Source organism: Rousettus aegyptiacus, unplaced genomic scaffold (assembly GCF_014176215.1).
Source record: "Rousettus aegyptiacus isolate mRouAeg1 unplaced genomic scaffold, mRouAeg1.p scaffold_m13_p_1, whole genome shotgun sequence".
Lineage (NCBI taxonomy): Eukaryota > Metazoa > Chordata > Mammalia > Chiroptera > Pteropodidae > Rousettus > Rousettus aegyptiacus.
In genome coordinates, this window is record NW_023416284.1 from 122,631,096 (window position 1) to 122,652,137 (window position 21,042).

General features: G+C 33.3%; 1 protein-coding gene across 3 annotated transcripts in view; it reads left to right on the forward strand.

The window, feature by feature from the left end:
- Positions 1-21,042, forward strand: part of MEI4 (meiotic double-stranded break formation protein 4) — a 166,632-nt gene that overhangs the window by 13,677 nt on the left and 131,913 nt on the right. For 2 of the 3 annotated variants that reach the window (XM_016157353.2, XM_016157352.2), the window contains exon 2: positions 17,420-17,665. In XM_016157353.2, coding sequence (XP_016012839.2) covers positions 17,434-17,665 — 232 coding nt within the window. In that variant the 5' untranslated portion in view covers positions 17,420-17,433. Of the gene's footprint in view, positions 1-17,323; positions 17,666-21,042 lie in introns of those variants that run through there. The other variant, XM_016157351.2, reaches the window with a different exon arrangement.

Below are 21,042 nucleotides of genomic sequence, written 5' to 3' on the forward strand. Positions count from 1 at the left end.
AACTAATATTGCTAGTGATAAAAATAACTAACAATTCTTGAATTTAAAACAATCTTATGAGAATGTTACTAATATAGAGTTATACACAAATTTTAGATTATGCAAGAGGCCTGCACCCCTTAAACCATGCATTGTTCAAGAGTCAACCGTATATTTTTTACTTTATGGACAAAGGGAGATACAGAAATTACTGTCATTCAATTGGCAAAGGACAGAACTGGGTTCAGCCTATAAACCTTCCATTCTGAAGTTTGGGCCTTAGTCCCTCCACTACCCAATTCAACAGAAAATATACCTACTTATTCAGACCTGCCTGGGGGTATTGGTGGAGGAGTGAAGAGGGGAAAGACAACATAGCCTCTGACTCCTTAAGGATTGAAAGATAGTGCTCTGCTCAAAGAGTGAGCACCGCTTTAAAAATACAACTTTCCACATTTCATGGTAACATCCATATGCTTCCTTTAGCACTTGGGATGGGCTTGAGTCTATTACCTATAGGAATTCTTTATTCAAATCTTATCTTTGGGCCCTTGTTTTTAAATCACACATAAGATCATTCAGTCATTCCAACAGAAGAGAAAAATTTTAAAATTCATATATGTCTAACATTTTGACATACAAAAAGGCATAAAGAATAATACAACAAATACCAGTGTATTTGTTGTATTCCAGCTTTAAAAAGTAGACCTTTGTAATAAGGCAGAAGAAACCCATCCTCTGATTTTATCCCCTCCTTCCCCTGCAGAAATAATCATATTGCTAAATTTGCACTGTATCACCCTATGCATTTCTTTGTATTTTTCCTACATATGGTTATGTATTAAATAATATGTAATACTCTTTATATCAAATTATATGCATTTTTCTTTTCTTTTAACTGTGGAATTCATTTTGATGTATATAGCTCTGGTTCATTCATTTTTTTACTGTTTAATATTTGATTACATGAATAAAGCAGTTTATTTAGCTATTCTATTAATAGATGTTTAGATTATTTGTAATTTATTACAGTGAAGTGAATAATTTTGAATGTCTCTTTGCATATATATGTGACAGTCTTTCATATGCCTACAGACCATTTTCTTAGCTTTTCTGTGATTTGTTCATCTCTTTTGCCCATTTTTTCTAATGGATCATCTTTTTTGATTTAATAGATATTCTTTAGATATTATGCATATTCACTCTGTATTGACCATATGTGTTAAAAATATCGTTGCCTAGGCCGTGGCTTACCTTTTTACTTTATTTATAGTATCTTTTTAAGAGCAGACTTTTAAAATTTTAACATAGAAAAAAATTTTTCCTCCTTTTTCATTTATATCGTATGTCTCTAGTTTAAAAAGTCTTCTATATTGAGAGAATAAAAATTATATTAAAAGTGTTCTTTAAAGCTAAACATGAAAATATCAAGCATGACCATTTAAAAAAAATGGTAGTTGAAATGGGCTCACATGTAGTGAATATATATATATATATATATATATTTTATCAATACCAGTTTACTCAAAATAGGTTATTATGAGATGAACAGTGAAACTGCCTAAAATATGAGTGCTTTCCATTGCTCGTTTTATTCTTGTTTTAGGACTGAAAGTGTAGCAGCTTTGGAAAGGACCTTTGCTTAGAGAAAATAATTACAATCTTTTGAAAGTGATATTATTTGTAGGAATAGAGTATGGCAGTGGTTCTCTATATGTAGGCCTCATACTAGCAGCATTAGTTACCTGGGAATGTGTAAGAAATCCAAGTTATTGAGCCAACTCCGGACCTACTAAATCAGAAACTGTGCCAAGTCTTCCAAGTGATTCCAAGGCAGGTTCAGGTGTGAGAACCGCTGAAATGGGATAAAGAAGAAGGAAGTACTGATTCTGTTATTTTTTGGACTGCTTTGTGAAGAGCCACACTTCCATGGATTTCCATGGATTGCTTTTCTACCTGTTGCCTTATTTTGGCTATTATTTCTTAGATATTTTGCCCACAGCAATACTCATTTGTGGTCCAAGTGGGGTGCCAGGGGTTAAGTTTTTTGGTCTAATCTTTACTCATGTTTTTCCTTTAAAGGACTTGCCCTTGTTACTCACTGTTAGGGAAAAACATTGGAACCACTGGTCTTTGAAGAGTTTGCTTTCATACATGCACAAATAGGTAGCCAAAAGTTTTGGTAAACCACTCTACATATTTCCAGAGCTTTTTTTCTGTACAATTCCCTCCTTTATGGCATTCTACCCTTACCAAGCCTTGTATGTCTGGCCTTTCTGAATTCTGATGTGTCTTTTCAGTTCACTGTTATTCAGGATCTGTTTGGGTTCTGCCACCTTGTACTGTAGCCTGTAAACTGCCTTCAGATAATAAGTAGGCACAAGTGGATCTGTGTGTGGGAGATCACCTTATTTATTTCTCTCCTCTGGGGAATTATAGCCCTGCACTGCTTTCCGCCCAATGTTTGAAAACTTGTTTCATATTTTTTGTTTTGTTTTTTAGCCCTTTAAGGTGGATTGTAAATCTAGTCCTTTTAAACTTTATCTTTGCTAGAAATCCCCTAGTTTATATACAATGAAATGGAAAATATTAAGTGTACCATTGATGGCTCTGACTAAATTAACATACCTGTGTATCCCAGCCCCATATCAAGATATAGTATATTATCCTCACCCCGAAAAATCCATTGATTTTTGTTTCCATTTAATCCCCTTCTCCATCTCCTAGATGAAACTTTAATCTTATTTTTTCACCACTAATTGGTTTGTTATAGAATGTTATTTAAGTGGAAACTTAGAGTATGTACACCTTTGTGTATTTATTATTCACTCTATATAATATTTTTAGATTCATGGTATTGAATACATCGGTAGTTAATTCCTTTCTATTGCTGAATAAGTAGTACGTCATTGTACAGATATACCAAAATTTGTTTACTCATCCTGTTATTGATGAATACATGGGCTATTTCCGGTTTTTGGCTATTAAGAATAGAGTTGCTGTGAACATTCTTGTGTGTTTTTGTGACATGTATTTTTATGTCTCTTGGGTAGTAAATAAGAGTGGATTTTCTAGACTATAGGGAAATCCATCTTCAAGTTTCTAAGAAATTGTAAAACCTTTTCCAAATTTGATTATGTCATTTTACATTTCCACCAGCTATGTATGAGAGTTTCAGTTGCTTTCGTACATTTCTTAATTTTAGCTCTTCTTGTGAGTGCAAAACAGTACCTCACTATGATTTTAATTTGTTTCTCTAATAACTAATAACATTGAATACTTTTTCATGTGGTTACTGACTTTTTTTATAGCTTTTATGACAAATATTTATGTCTTGACCATTTTTTAGTTGTTGTTAGTCTTTTTTTAAATGATACGTAGTTCTTCATATAGCTGTCTCCATGTCTTTTGTCAGAGATAGGAAACATTTTCTCACAATTCTTTGCTTTTTATTTTCTTAATGATGTCTTTTGATGAGCAGCAGACTTAACTTTGATGAACTCTAATTTATCAGTGTTTCTTTAATGATTAGTGCTTTTTATGAGTTCTCTAAATAATCTTTCCTGTCCCCTAATTCATCTTGTCTTCTATTTTAGTTTTTATATTTAGGGCTATGATTTAGCTAAATTTAATTTTTGTGCAAGTTTTGAATAAATGACAGTATTCATTTGAATAAATGGCAGTATTCTCATACATTTAATTGTTCTTGTATTATGTGTTGAAATGACTTTATTTTACCAATTGCCATGTGCCTTTGTCAAAAATGAATTGATTGTAAAAGTGTGGATCTAGTTCTGCTTGCTATTTTGTCCCATTGCTCTGTCATTATTCTAATACCACATTTTCTTCATTGCTTTGTTTGTGTGTTAAGTGTTTTAAGTAAGCAGTTTGATTTTTCCAGCTTTGTTCTTTTTCAAGATTATTTTGACTATTCTAGATTTTTTTTTAATTTTAGCATAAAATTTAGAATTAATTTATCAATTCTAAGAATATAGTTTATTGGACTTTTAATTAGGATTATGTACATAGGTCAATTCAAGGAGGATTAAAATATTAATATTGTCTTCCAGTCCATGGACACAGTACATTTCTCTATTTAGTTCTTTAATTTTACTGGACAATGTTTTATAGTTTTCAAGGTAGAAGTCTTCCACATCTACTGTTAAATCAATTCCTAATTATTTAGCTTTTTAAAAATTCTGACAAATGGATTTGTGTAGACATATAATAGATTTTTTGCATATTAACCTTGTGCCCTGAGACCTAGATAAATTCATTAATAAATTCTAGTAGTTTTTTTGTTTTAAGATTCCTTAGGGTTTTTTTTAATAGATGTTCATGCTGTATATTAATAAGTAGAGTTTTACTTCTTCCTTCCCAATCTGTATAACTTTTTATTTCTGTATTGTACTATTATTTCCAGTAAAGTATTTAATAGAAATAAGAAGAGTGGATATCCTCGTTGTTTTTCCAGTATTAGGGGTAAAGCATTCAGTGTTTCATTATTAAGTGTAATGTTTTCTGTAGTGTTTTGTAGGTCTTTATCACAGTAATTTTCCTCTTTTTAAAAATTTATTAAGAGATTTTTTTTATTATGAATCACTTTGAATTTTTAAAATATTTCTTATGAAACTATTAAAGTGATCATGTTGCTTTTTTTTTCCTTAAAAATATTATTGACTATACTCCCTATGCTGTATTCCACATCCCCATGACTGTTTTATAACTACTAATTTGTACTTCTTAATCCCTTCACCTTTTTCACTCAGTCCCCCAACCTCCCTCCCATCTTGCAATCACCAGTTTTTTCTCTGTATCTATGAGTCTAGTTTTGTTTTGTTTGTTGATTTTGTTCCTTAGATTCCACATATATGTGAATGGACCTAGAGGATATTATGCTAAGTGAAATAAGCCAGATAAAGACCAAAAACTATATGATTTCACTTTTATGTTGCTTTTTAAATAATTTTATTAATATGTTGAATTACAGTGATCAAATTCTGAATGTTAATGTTACATTCTTAGAAAAACTCTGCTTGGTGTCGATTTTTATAAATTTCTGGGTTTGATTTACTAATATTTTGTAAAAGTTTTTTGAATCTGTGTTTATTACACATATTGGTTTGTAGTGTTTTTTTTCTCATAATATTTTGTAATTTTGGTATAGAGCTATACTAGTATGCATATCAAATTATAAAACAAGTTGTGTATTTCCTCTTTCTCTGTTTTTCACAAAAGTAGTTTGTGAAGTCTGTTCTATTCTTTCTCCTTTGTTTTTTGGAAATATTTTTTATAAATTTGGTATAATTTCTTATTTCATTGTTTACTAGAATCCAGTAGTGAAACCATATGGTAATGGAATTTTTTGTATGAGTGTGGTGAGGTTTTTAATAAACATTTAATTTTTTTAATAGATATAGGGCTACTCAGAATTGTCTTCTTTTTCTCAGTGTTGCTCAGTATATTTTTTTCAAGAAAGTATTCATTTCATCATAAGTTCTCAAACTTATTTAGCATGGGTTGTTTATAATTTTGCCTTATTAGTTTTTCATAGCTAGAGGATATATAGTAAAATTTCTTGTTATTCCTGATCCTCATATGATTGGCGTTATTTCTCCTTTTTTTTTCCTTTTGATAAGTCTTTCTAGACATCAGTTTTATTAATCTTTTTTAAAAACTTTGCCTTTTAAATTTTCCTTATTTTTTGATTTTTATTAACTTGCATTCTGATTCTATCTCAATTATATTTTTCCTCTTCTGGTTTTAATTTGCTATTTTTCTAATTTTCTAAGGTAGAATTATAGGTCAGTGAATTTAAACTTTACTAAAATGAGTATTTGAAACTATAAATTTTCCTTTACAAGCTGTTTTGGCTTTCTCCCTCAAATTTTGACATGTTGTGTTTCCAATATCATTTAGTTTGAAATATATTGTAGTTACATATATATATATTTTTTGTCTACTATTTTATATAGAAATGTGTTGCTCGTTTTCCAAATATTTGAGGTATTTCTAGATATTTCTGATTTTTTTCTTGTGGTTAGAAAATTATTATCTCAGCATATGAGCCATCAGAACTTGAAAAGAATGTGTATACATCTATAAGGTATAATATTCTGCAAACGCCAATCAGTTAAAGATTGTTGGTAGTATTTTTCAAATCTTTTACATCATCATCATCATTTTAGGTCTAGTTATTCTATCACTTACTGAAAGAAGCGTGTTATAATCTTTACATGTGATTGTGGATTTGTTTACCTCTTCCTTAAGTTCTTCCAATTTTTGCTTCATATGTTTGGAGTTATGTTATTGCTGTTATGTGCATACACATTAAAGATTATTAATCTTCCTGATTAATTGACCTTGTTATCATTATGAAATGTTCCTCTACATGTAAGTTTGTAGACCACAGGATTGCTGTCACTTTTGATCTTGAATGGGTCCTGTTACATGGGTAGGGGTAGAAATCAGTTCTAATGGTAGAAAGAATGCTAAGGACCAATTCCTGCTCTGAATGCCCTTGCCTGGTACCCAGGGACATGTGCCTTATGCTGTTTTTGTTACTGTAGAAGGTACCAATCTTTTGGACTGGCTTGTAGTGTCTCTTAGTATTCCTTAGTTGGTTAGAGGTTGTAGTGCTACTGAGTGGGATGGCAGGTAGGTAGCATGGATCCTGTGAACTGACATGCTCTTGATGGAGAAGAGCTATGTACTGTTATAGGATACAACTTCTGTAGTGTGACAGTAGGTGAGTCTGTCAGTCTGATTTTGCAGGATATACAACGATAGAACTAGGTTGAGAGTCTGGGCAGAAGCAGATTGGAACAGACAGTTGTAGAGGAAAGCATGAGGACCATTCCTGAGTGAAGGCTTACTTACAGCAAGAGCTGTATCACCTGTGTGTGTAGCTTGGAGCAAGTTGTGGGGTAGAGTTTAAAGGGGTAAAATGAAAAGCACATCATGTGCTAGAGAATGAGCTAGAGAAGCACATGATGTGTCAGTCTGTGGTCTGGGAATTGAGGACCCCTATGCTAGAAGATGTATAGAATAAAAGTGCTCAATATTTGTGAAACAGTTCCACTTGTTTAGTAGGTGATTTTAGGCTGGTAAAAGTAGAACTCATATATTTTTTAAGTGCAAATCTAAGTAGAAAGTAAAAGAAGTACTTGTAAAATGAAGCCTTATGAGAGGCTATGAAGCATTGTCGGTTGCTCCTTGAAACTTGTGGTAGTCTCCTTGTTGCAATTCAAATGAATATTAGGGTACTTTTTCAGACTTAAAAATGAGCCTTAAAGAAAATGTTTTTGTGAGGCTGCTTGTGCTTTCTTGAGTTCATAGCTTCAGTGTACCCAAAAATGAAGTCTATAAGAAGGCGTTACATAGTGCTAGCTAAAAAACAAATCTTATTTCCTAATGTGTCATTTACAAAATGGGATTTCTTTGAATAGTGTCATCTACCTTTTCCAGGGGACTCTGTGCTTCACTATCTCTCCTCTTCAGTCTTGTTTTTCATGAAGCTCAGATCCTGGCCGAGCTGGTCACCAGGAGTGCTGTTCCTCTCTGTTTTGGGGTTTGCCAAAACTCTCTCACTTGCCTCTTTGGGTGTTTCTTTGGTTTGGGCTTCATTCTGTAATCATCTTCATTTTATGACATGCAACTTTTTCCATTTCCAGAGTGTAAAGATTTCAAATTTGTGGAGTTTATGGATTTGAGTTAGGTAGATTATTAGAATTTTTCTATATACCCTGTAAGAACAATATGTTTGTTTTGGTAATGTCGACATCAGTGTGTGAAATACCAGTGTTATAACTAGGAAACACCTATAATTCTTCCAAATTATTTTAAAAAATATGTGTTAATAGTAGATATCAATTCCCTTCCTTCTACATTTTTACACAGTGGAAGATGATCGCTGATTGTATTCTGTATATATGAATCTGCATATCTGAATCTGTAGTTTTTGCTCACTTATAAATGTGTTTGATGTGTTTTTCCTGTGTGAAATTCTGCTGTATTCCTTGCCAGAATGCAGAGAAAATCTTCCCTATGACCAAAAAAAAAAAAAAAAAAAAGAAAGTATTGAGTTATCAAAAGGCAGGGGACAAAAGTTTGCATAGAAAGAGTGCTAAGGAGCTGTAGGCAATTAAAATTTGTGCTTAGTTAACAAGAAAAAAATGATAGTTGGTCTGCTTTGATGGAAACAAAACAGGGGAAAAATAAAGCAAACAACTTTTTACCTTTCCTAGCCTCTTGTCATGCACAGATTCATTGCTGGGATGGCTTTTAAAGGCTCCCTTAGTAATTGAAGTGGAGAATTTTGAAATCTTCAATAACTTTTGATTTTTTTAACATAAAATTTCACATGATTTTAATCTGCTGAGCACTTCACAGTACAATATGTGCTGAAACTATAGCAATAATTAGAGAATTTGTCAGCTCAATCTAATCCAAAAATTGTGTTATACTTTGTCCAAACTTTACTGAAACTAACAGTTAAAATGTCTTGCAATATCTTGCTTTTCTGACATTGCCAGAGTACTGCTGTGCCCCAGACTGATATCTGATAAATGCACATTCTTCCATCATGGTACATGGGGATTTCCTCCTGTACTCAGACTTTGCCTTATCATATTCATCTCTGTGGTTTAGGGAACTTTCAGCTAGTGTTCTTCAGTTTCTTGTTCTACTGGGAAGGCAATTACTGTATTTATTATAGGGTTCACATGAGAAAATCTGGCTTTCTCTCTTATAGATTACCCTCTAACCTAAACCTGTGTATAAACTAGATTTTATCTTTTTTTTTTCTTTAGGAAATTGTTTTTGGTGAAAGTTTAAGGTTATACTGTAGAAAGGCATAAGTTTAGATGAAATAGATTCACTGGTAGTAAAGAAAGGATATATTACAAAGTGAAGAGAGAGAGTTGTGACCTTCAGGTTATCTAATTAAATCCCTCTCCTAATCCATTCTCTCTCTAATGCCATTTTCCCAAGTACATAATTGACAAAGACTTACTGATGTGAGCCAGGGTTGAGAGCTGGCCAAGCAGCCCTCTTTGACTGCCTGACTTATATTGATATATTCATTCATTCATTCACTTACTCATTCAAGTATTTGGTAGTATGCTTACTATAAGCTAGTCAGCGCTCATGGCATTGGGTACACAGTGACTAGCAGCTAGCTGCTCAGTCATTTTGAGAAATTTTTCTTCCCTACCTCCAAAATCCACTGTGTCTTTTGAATTAGTGGAAGGAGCACCATACATCTACCTGTGGACATGAAAATGTCTGAAGTCCACAGGCTTGGTGCAATTTGAGGAAAGCTGATCAGGAAGGGAGATCAGAGAATGTGGGAGACAAAATTCTCATTCCATTGACTGGGTTTGCTCAATTACGAAAGCACTTTGTTGACAATTTAAATTTTCTGAGTATGTTTAATGTGCTATTATTTAATTCTTATCCTCCTCCTCATCTCCCAAGGTGTGTTTTATACTGAAAGATGTCTCAGAATTGAGGAGGCATGGTCCACAGGTTGAAGCTTCTTACCACAACCACAAAATGACTGGTATAGAGTTCTGAGGCTTCATTCAAAACCTGTCTTCATTTTCTTTTTTATAACTTCTATTTTGCAAATTATAGAATGAGAAATATTTGTGTAGAATTAGTATCGATATTTTTATATCTTATGTAGTATGTTTTATAATGTTTATTGTGGAAAAGTTAAACACTATAGAAAAGTATAAACAAGAAAATAAAATCAGACTTCCTCAACTCAAAGTCAATGTATTATTTGTATTTTGGTGAATAACTCTAAGTCTATTGTCCTTCCTCCTTTCCTCCTCCTTTCCTGCCCTTCTGTTCTTTCTCTCCTTTCTTCCCTCCTTTGTGTCTCTAAATCTATCAATCTATCAACCTTTATGGACTTTTCCCCCCTCAAATTTCCAATTTTTACCACATTTACTCTTATGTTTTACTCTGTAGTTATCATATAGGAAATATTTTCCCATACTTTGAACTGTTTTCAAAAATATTTTCAATTCAATTGTATAATATGTCACAATTTAATTAATAAATCTATTGCTAGATGTTCAAACTAGTGACAGGTTTTAAAAAAAAAAAATTATAAACAATCCTATAAGCTGATCTATGGCCATAAAGTATTGGTCACTTTTTTAAGATAAAATCTTAAAATAAAATTTTAGAACTTGTATCGCTGGGCTAAAGGGGAATAAATATTTGAAGGTGTTTAATACATTTTAGGAAAATATTCTCCTGAATGGTTATCTAATTTAAACTTACACCAGTCTTACATAAGAGTGAGGCTCTGTATAGAATTTTCCAATGTATAGAATTTTCATCATTGATCCTGGAGATGAACTAACTTTAGAATTCAAGATTATAATTCAAAACAGTTTTGACAGTTCAGAGAATTGGTTAGTTGATAGCAAATTTAAGTTCATTAGGAGAAAATAAGGGTAGGAGAAATAGGAGTGAGAAAAATTACCAAAATACTATTTGCAGAATAGCTGTTTATGCACACATTGCCTGAAGGAGAATCCAGGGGTCACAGGGAATGTGACTAGATTTTTCCAAAGCCCTGTGGGGGACTTTGGTATGGTAAGCTCTGTTCTCAAATGCAAAGAAAAAGAAGCCCATTTGAACTATTGCCCTATTCTAAAATGACTATTAAAATTTTATATTTTTAGCCATTAAGAATTCAAAGATACTAAATACCTGACTGGGGAACACTAAATGTTCATTTTAATTATTTACTATAATTATTTGAATATAAATAGGATTTTAAAAAGGCTTTCTGCAAGTAACTACTGGTCTTTCCTCGATTGAACAGAGAATATGTTTAGGAAGCTCATATTTTTTTTTTTTCCCCCATGAAATTTTAGGGGAAGTAGAATTATCTCAACCTTTCAAGTGGCACATCGAGGATAGAAATGCTCTCCTAAAATAAGAACAGCATATGTTTATAATCTCTCCCCAAAACAGAGGAAGCAGTTTGAAAACCTGATTCTGTTTGGTTGTTGTTTATAGTTTTTTGTGTGTTTTGGGTATAATTTATACCATAGAAACCTGTACCAATATATCTATTAGCAATTCGTTTCTGTTCACTTGTGGTACAGTTCTGATTAACGTTCAGACAAGTGACCCTGAGATAGTTATGATCCAGACAGACTTTATAATTTGATCATTTTTTTTCTGTTGACTGATATCTGGCATGGTTTTAAGACTGTTAACAAATTACATGTGACAACTTAAAAATCAGAACATTTATTCGCTCTCTTAAATCAATTAAATATCTCTGCAAGGTGACAGAGAGTTTGCTACATTTTTATTATCCAGAGAACTTTGTACTCTTGTGCTAATAAACTATTTTTAAACTATTTTTCTTTTTTTTAGCCTAGATTCTCACCATTCATAATTGATGTCAGATCCTTTTCCAACCAATATACTTTAAGTAGGCTACTTACTATTTTTGTTATTATTGTTGTTAATTTTAGTCAGTACTGTTGTATATAATAGTGAGCTTGTATCTTTAGGGAGAGTCATCTGTAGCTCTGTGCTCTCTGCACACAGGATTCTTTTCTGAAGTGCTGAGAGGCAGAGAGCTTAACGCACCCTATTGCTGACATAACAGATGGAGGATGAACCAGCCAAGAAAAATGGTTGCTGTGAAAGCTAAAATAAGTGAAGCTGTAATTCTAATTAGTTTGTCCTACTAAACAGTATCTAGTCCTTTGTGTATTCTACACCTGTGAAAGGTTAAAAAAAAATGGCAGCTGTACTTTGCTTTTAGAAAACTAGTCATTATGTGAGTTTTTTAAAAATGTAATTCAATATATATTCATTGCATAAAACTAGGAAAATTTAGAGAATAAGAATCACCAATAATTTAATGTTAGAGATAAATCCTATTTACTCTTTCCTATTTCCTAATTTTACATAATTTGAGGTCTTTCTGCACATGTAATTTCATGTCCTCACTTTTTTCCACTCAGTGTACCATAAACACTGTCCCATGCTAATAAAAAAATCTCTGAAAATCCAATTTTTAATAGATAAGTAATGTTTACTTAACTAATTGTTGGTTCCAGTTTTCTATTATACGAAATTATATTATTTGTACTTTACACAAATTTCTGATTATAATGAAACAGCTTTATGCAACCTGTTAGAGTGTATACTTTTAGTACTAAATTATAGGATATCAAATAAGTACACATCTCTGTGGGTGGAAATTAGTCTGAAAAGTCTTTATATGGTGGTATATGAGCTGTTCTTTGAAGAGTCGCAGTGAGAGCCTTGGCAGCTATAAGAGAGTCAGGGAATCACTCCTAGGGAAAATTTATGAGCAGGGATGTAAATGTGTACATCTCTTTTTATGAGTGTGATCCAACCACAGTTGCAGGTTAGGCTTGAGAAATTGGAGGAAATAAAGTTTGAAATGTGGGTGAAAATTTAAAGTTGTTAGTAGGATAGGTATGGCAGCCAAAGGTCATGAATTTTCTGGGCCTACTTTCAACTATTCATTGAAATTGTCATGTAGCACATTTTATGTACAGACGACCTCTTTTTGGAGGCCCACAAAGGGGCTTATACTTCAGTAGAGGTGATGATATTTAACTAATGAATGTTGTGGTCTATAACGTTATCCTCAAATACATTCATATTGTCACATGGCGCTGGTCTGAAAAGTATGCTCGTGGTGGCAATTAGAAATCTTTGGAAGTGCAGAATCAGAGCAGAGTCACAATTTAAACATTGCAGATGTTTTAAAGATTGTTCTCAGTATCGAGTGGTTTGGTTGAAGGCAGTAAGTAAAGCCCATTAAGGAATGCAGAGTTGGAAAACATGGACTTTAAGACTTAGTAGAATGAATTAGAGGAGAAAAGGGCTTATAATTAAATAAACAATTTATTTTAGTGGTTCCATACAGACTAGACTCATCGAAATATAAAAGTTTCACTTCTGGATGCTAATGAACTTCAACAAAGAGTATATGAACTCAGTGATAACTTTAACAAAGAGATAAGAAACATAAAAATGGAGGGGAAAAAAACCATATAGGAACTAATCAGAAATGAAGAATATCATAATTGAAATGAGGAATACATCAGAGGGAATCATCAGTAGATTAGATGAAGCAGAGTGTCAAATCAGTGATTTGGAAGATAAGGTAGCAGAAAACACCTAATCATAACAGCAGGAAGGAAAAAGAATTCAAAAAAATTAGGATAGGTTAAGGGGCCTCTGGGAGAACATCAAGTACACCAGCATTTGCGTCATAGGGGTACCAATAGGAGAAGAGATAGAGCAAGGGATTTAAAACCTATTTGAGGAAATAATGACTGAAAATTTCCCTAACCTCAAAGGAAATAAACATACATGTACAGGAAGCCTAGAGAGTCCCAAACAAGATAAACCGAAACAGGTTCACACCGAGAACCATCATAATTAAAATGTCAAAGGTTGTTTTAATGTCAGAGAGAGAATCTTAAAAATGACAAGAGAAAAGCAGTTAGCTACCTACAAGGGAACTTCCATAAGACTGTCGACTGATTTCTCAACAGAAACTTTGCAGGACAGAAGGGACTAGCATAAAGTATTCAAAGTGATGATAAGCAAGAACCTGCATGGAAATTACCCTACCCAGCAAGGCTGTCATTTAGAATTGAAGGATAGATAACTTCCCAGAAAAGAAAAAGTTAAAAGAGTTAATCACCACCAAACCAGTATTACAAGAAGTGTTAAAGGTACTACTTTCAGAAGAAGAGGAGGAAAAAAAGATAAAAAAACATAAATACTAAAATGGCAGTAACAACATAACCTATCAATAGTTACTTTAAATGTAAATAGATTGAATGCTGCATTCAAAAGACATTGGGTGGCTGAATGGATAATAAACAAGACCCATACATATGTTGCCTGCAGAAGACCCACTTTAGATCTACATACACAGGCTGAAAGTAAAGGGATGGAAAAAGATAAGTCATGCAAATTGGGTAGCAATATTCATATCAGATAAAATAGACATTAAAACAAGGGCTGTAACAAGAGGCAAAGAAGGGCATCTTACAATGATAAAGTAATCAATCCAACAAGAGGACATAACTCTCATAAACATCTACACACACAATGTAGGAGCACCTAAATATATAAAGCAAATATTGACAAACATAAAGGGAGAGGTTGACAGTAATACAGTTATAGTAGGGGACTTTAATATCTGTTGACATAAATGACACATTAGATAAAATAGACTTTATTGATATTTTTATGACATTTCACTCAAAAACAATAATTTTTTCTCAAGTGTACATGAAACATTTTTTTAGGATAGAACACATGTCAGACCACAAAACAAGTCTCAATTTAAGAAGACTGAATTCATACCAAGCCTCTTCTGTGATCACAATGGTATGAAAATAGAAATCAATTAGAAGAAACTGAACGCACAAACACATATGGTCTAAATATAATGTTACTGAACAATGAATGGGTTAACAATGAGATCAAGGAAGAAATCAAAAGATACCTTGAGACAAATGAAAATGAAAACACAACAACCACAAATCTATGGGGCACAGCCAAAACTGTTTTAAGAGGGAAATTTATAGCAATAAAGGCCTATCTGAAGAAACAAGAAAAAATCTTAAACAATCTAACTTTATGCACAAAGTAACTAGAAAAAAAGAACAAAGTCCAAAATCAGTAGAAGGAAGGAAATGATAATGATCAGAGCAGAAATAAATGGAATACAGTCTAAAAAACAGTACAGAAGATCAATGAAACCAGGAGTTGGTTCTTTGAAAAGATAAACAAAATTGATGAACCTTTAAGCAGACTCATCAAGAAAAAAAGAGGACCCAAATTAATAAAAATCAGAATTTAAAGAAAAGTGACAACTGACACCACAGCAATACAAAGGATTATAAAAAAAAAATACTTTAAACAATTATATGCCAACAAATTGGACAACCTGGAAGAAGTAAATTTCTAGAAACGTGCACTCTTCCAAGACTGAATCAGGAAGAAACAGAAAATCTGAACAGACAGATTACTGCTGATGAAATTGAATCAGCAATCAAAAAGTCCCAATAAACAAAAGTCCTGGGCTAGATGGCTTCACAGGTGAATTTTACCAAGCATTCAAAGAAGAATGAATACTTATCCTTCTCAGATAATTCCAAGATATTCAAGAAGAGGGAATGCTCCCAAGCTCATTCTAGGAGGCCAGAATTACCCTGATTCTAAAACCAGACAAATACATTATAAAAAAGAAAATTATAGACCAATATCACCGATGAACATAGGTGTAAAATTTTTCAACAAAATATTAGCAAATTAAATTCAGCAATCCATTAAAAAGATCATAAATCACGATCAATTGGAATTTACTCCTGGGATGCAAGGTTGGTTCAATATCTGCAAATCAATTGACGTGATTTATCCCATAGAGAAAATGAAGGACAAAAATAGCATATCAATAGATGCAGAAAAAACACTTGACAAAATCCAGCATTCATTTATGATAAAGTCCTCAGTGAAATGGGAATAGAAGGAATATATCTCAATACAACAAAGGCCATATATGACAAACCCATAGCTAACATTATAGTGGTAAAAAACTAAAAGCATTTTTCTTAAGATCAAGAAAAAGATAAAGATGTCTACTTTTATCATTTTTATTCAACATAGTATTGGAAGTCCTAGCCACAGCAGTCAGACAAGAAACAATTAAAGGCATCCAAATTGGAAAGGAGGAAGTAAAACTCATTATTTGCAGATGATACGATACTATATATAGAGAATCCTAAAGACTCTACCAAAAAACTGTTAGAACTGATAAATGAATTCAGTAAAGTAGTAGGATACAAAATTAATATTCATAAATCAGTTGCATTTTTATTCACCAATAATGAACTATCAGAAAGAGAAATGAAGATCTTACATTTAAATCTATAATCCATATAAACCATAAAAATCCTAGAAGAAAACCTAGGCAGTAAACTCTTTGACATTGCTCTTAGTAATATTTTTTTGAATATGTCTCCTTGGGGAAGGGAAACACAAGAAAAAATAAATGGGACTACATCAAACTGAAGAGTTTTATACAGCAACAGAAACCACACAACAAAACCAAAAGACAACCTACTGAAGGAGAAGATACATCTGATAAGGAGTTAATATCCAAAAATATATAAGCAACTCATATAATTTAACACCAAAAAAACAAATAGTCCTATTAAAATAAGGGCAGAGGACCTGAATAGACATTTCTCCAAAGAGGACATACAAATGGCCAATGGACATATGAAAAGATGCTCAACATCACTAATCATAAAGGAAAGGAAAAATTAAAACCACAATAAGATAACATCTCATACCTGTCAGAATGACTGTCATCTAGAAATCAGCAAATAAGTGTTGATGAGGATATGGAGAAAAACTGAAATGCACTGGGATTATGAATTGGTGCAGCCACTATAGAAAACAGTATGGAGGTTCTTTAAAAAATTAAAAATAGAACTACCATATGACCCAGAGACCCCACTCTTGGGTATTTATCTTAAGAAATCAAAAACATTAAATCAAAAAGACATATGCATCCCTATGTTCTTTGCCCCTTTATTTACAATAGCCAAGATATGGAAGCTACCTAAGTATCCATTGATAGACAAATGGATAAAGAAGATGCAGTACATACATGCAATGCAATATTACTCAACCATAAAAACAAATAAAATTATGCCATATGCAACAACATGGGTGAGTCTAGTGAGTATTATGCTAAGCGGAATAAACTAGAGAGAGAAAGGCAAATACTGTATTTCACTTCCATGTGTAATCTAGAAAAAACAAAACAAGCGAACAAACAAAAAACAAAGACAATGATACAGACAGATGTTCAAACTTATCAGGGTGATCATTTTGTAAGTTATATATAAATGTCTAATCACTTTGTTGTATACCTGAAACTTACATAAAATTGTATGTCAAAAGTAATTTTTTAAAAAATTAAGAAAAATGCTCAGTCCTATCCTAAATTTGTTGAATTAGAACTTTGGGGGATATAGACCAGGTATGTACATAAAATATGTGTATGTAATATATATTGGACTATACATCCCTCTGAGATTCTGATGTATGCCTCTGGTTGGAAATCAGTAAAAAATTAATGTCTATTTTTTCCACCCCAAGAATTTGTCAAATTGTTCAAACCTACTGTTTTGAATCTTAATACGCCTGTGTATGCATTTTTCATCTGCATATTTTTCATGCTGTTTTTACTTTTTGAGAATTTTTCATTAGTTGTTAAATTGTAGTGTAAACTTATTAATTAGTGTTACTCTGCAAATCAATTTTGAGCAAATGAAATGCACTGTAAAAATTAAAAGGAATTTGTTCCTTTTTTTCTTATCGATTATAGGGACGAAAGCCAAGATGGATCATCAAGCATGGTTTTTGAGAACTTCAAAGCTGGCTCTGGCTTTGGCAATTATCCGCTCAAAACCAGCAGACAAAAGCAGCAGAGAATACACAGAACACCTTGCAAGGGTGGTGTCTGGGCAGGAGTCTAAGTGGAAATCAAAAGTAGAAGCTTTGGAAGCTGAAGTTCTGCAATTACGTCAAAAACTTGTTCTGAGCAGGATTCGTTCTGGATTGTTTAAGAGTGGTGAGTGCATGAAACTGCCTTTTGTTAATATATCCATTTGTTTTATTTCAGCTTCACAATTATTTAGCCATTGTTTAGTATCCTAAAACAAGACGACTTCTCTCCCTATAAAGATTTTTTATGTGTAGCCATTTATTAAAATATTCTCATTTCCTAATTAATGGGGCTAAATTAGACATTGGGATGAAGTTAGAGAATGAAAATAGATGTGAAGGCAATAATATTTTAAGCTTACTGGATAAGTTAATTTTAAAATCATATTGTTCAACTTTATTATACTATGTATTTTATGCTGCTTTTTTATTAAATAATTCATCTAGCAGTCATATATTAAGTACTAGCCATGGACAAGGCATGCTGTGGGTGATGAGGACCCAAAAACATAGGAGGAGGGCTGTCCTTGCTTACATTACTATTTTAGCAGGCAAAACAGACCAATAATTAACCTAGTTATAGTGAATATAATAATAGAGGTACTAACAAAGTGCAGGAGGGGAAGCTATTTATTCTGCCTAGTTTCTCAAAATGCTTCTCAGATCTGGCCCTTGAGGGTCTGGCCACTAGTCAGTGAGATGGTCACAGAGCAATCGGGAAGACGCAGGAGCGTGAGCAAAGGCACAGCAGTAGAGGGTATATGTCCCATTCAGCATACTGCCAGCATTACATTTCACAGAGTGACCAGAACACTGTAAGGTAGAGATGTGATGGGCGAGAAAGGAAGAGAGTTGAGTTAGGATCTGGTCCAGGAGGGCCTGGACTTTGGGTAGTAAACACACAATAGATGTCAAACGATAATGTACACCTGAAAATTATATAATTGTATTAACCAATGTTACCCCAATACACTTAAAAAGAAAAGAAGAAGAAGAAGAAGAAGAAGAAGGGCCTGGAATGTCAGCCTGTGGACTATTTTACCTATTTCTTATCAGCGAGTTGACCATATAGTTTATGGTCTGTAGGGCCCTTATGAGAGTGAAAGGAAGGGACTATTAATTATACTAGGACAACAGGCAAAAGCCAGGACTCACTTGAATAAACTAGAACATGTGGTCACCTCATTCATCAGGAGCCATATAACTTTTTTGATGCAGAGGACTGAACCTCATGTTGGGATTGGGAAACATAATGCTGGTGATTTTTTTTTTTTTTTTTTGAAAATGTAAACCAGATCACACTACTCCTTTGTAGAAAACCCTTCTCTGGTTTACAGATCTGCTTCCCATGCGACCCAGACTTGTGATCATGGCCTATATTGCTGGGGTGATTTCACCTCTCCTCACCTCTCCCACCTCATCTCATGCAACCTTTCTGTTGTAACTCAGTCACCACAGGCCTCCTTCCAGTCCTTGAAGGCTCTTTTTGCCTCAGGCCTTTGTTATGCTCTTGTCTTTGGCTCTCTTCGTGGCTGGCCTCTTCTCTTTCTAAAGTGTCCAGTCTGTATACACAGCATCCCCCACCACTTAAATTTTTACACACCCACTATGGATTATTTCATTTGTTTACTTGGTTGATGCCTAATATGAGCTAGAGTCCAAGTGCACTGAGGAGTGTGTCTTTGTCTTACTCAGTACTCTCTACTAAATGCCCACTTGAAGGCCTGACACACAGAAGGTACTCAATAAATATTTGTCAAGTGGAAGTGGAGTATAGAGGATGTTTTGGCTGTCACAATGATTGGAGGCAAGGAGGGCAAGTTTTAAAAGCATTCACTAAAGCCAAGATGAAGAACGAAAAGTTGAATTAGATCTATGATAGAACTAAAAGTAGGTCAGACAAGTATGAATGATTTCAGAATAGAACTTCAGACCTTTGTGAATGATTTCAGAGAGTTGTTAAGGGAGAGAGAGAGACATTTAGGATAAATGAGGTTTTCAATCCTGGTTATTGAATTGATTGTGAAGCTTTGAATCCAGAAAAAGACTTATAGGATAAAAGGTTGAGTTCAGGTTTGTCTGAGTATTAGGCTAATTCTTGCACATACAGGGATTACCTAATAGGAAGCTGGAAACAAGTCCTGAATCTCAAAGGGAGTGAGCAGACTGGAATTATAGGGACAGATTTATGATTCACTGACATTTAATAGCTGAATGAGACTGTGAGTAGATGAGACTCATGGGGAGAATAGAGCTGGAGAGTGGGGTATTGTGGGTTCCAACATTTCAGAGGTGGGCAGAGGAAAAGAAGCCTTGAAAAACATGTGACTATCTCATTAGTAATGTGCAGGTGTAGTGCATACATGAGCACTGTGGGTAGTAGGGTTCTCACTAATTTTAGTTTTGGGAATAATCAGGAAAACTCACTAATCTAATACCCAGATGTTACTAAACTCTCATTATTGTATGAGCCAAAATAGTGTTATACAATTTGTAGCCACATTTTAGTCTCTGTAGAATCTTCCAGGTATGATACCCAGTGAGTAGCAAACAATCAATTTCTTAAATTTTTTTTTCTGTGAAGTTGTATGATTGATATGGCACAGGTGTAAAAATTTCAAGTAATTTTAAAGTGTGACTATCATAAACATCGGTGATATCAAAACTATTGTTTATCATGAAGGGTCTATTTATAACACTAATATAGTGGTTTGTATATTTGTTTTGAACTTGAGTGTGCCTAACAGTGAGAGCCTAGGTGATAACTTGTTCTTAACACTGAGAACTTTCACTTATAGCACCTGTGAGAGAATTTTCGAATATCACATAATTAAGATCAGTTTTACTCACAGCAGGAGTTGCAGGTAAAGTGTTTTATTGCAGATGTTTGGAAGTAATCTGTCTCTCCACCTGTTAGCGTAAACTTAAAAAATGAGGAATAAATGGATAGTTCAAATAAATAGGCCACTATTAAAGATGAAAAGAAAAAAAAAATCCTAAGAGGTGGAGGTATTAGATTGATAGGAAAATAAAGGAGGAACACAGCTGTTACTTAAAGATGTATAATTTGAAAGGCTGATATGCCTTGCTCTAAGAAAACTCCATACCTGAAAGTCAAAACTATATTACAGATGTATTTCATATCATTAAAAACTTTTTTTCTGGAATTTTCAGGGTTGCTTTGCTAATGCAGCTGTTCTCAAGTATTTAAAGACAGCAGGCCTTTAACAAATATTGAGTGACATGCTTCTTGACAAATTGAGGGGCTGGAGAACTTAATTTACAGCATTAACTACCCGCTGAAGCAGCAGAACAACCCAGAATTAACTAAAGCAGAGCTGAAATGACAAAGTAAACATACAAGAAAGTATGATATGATTTTTACACCATTTTAGGAACTCATTATTTCTTTTGATTTATTTTCCTACAGCTTCTTAAAGAGAAATATACTTATTTTATTTATAAAGGTGCTAGACTGTATAAGGGATAACTAGACCTTGCTCT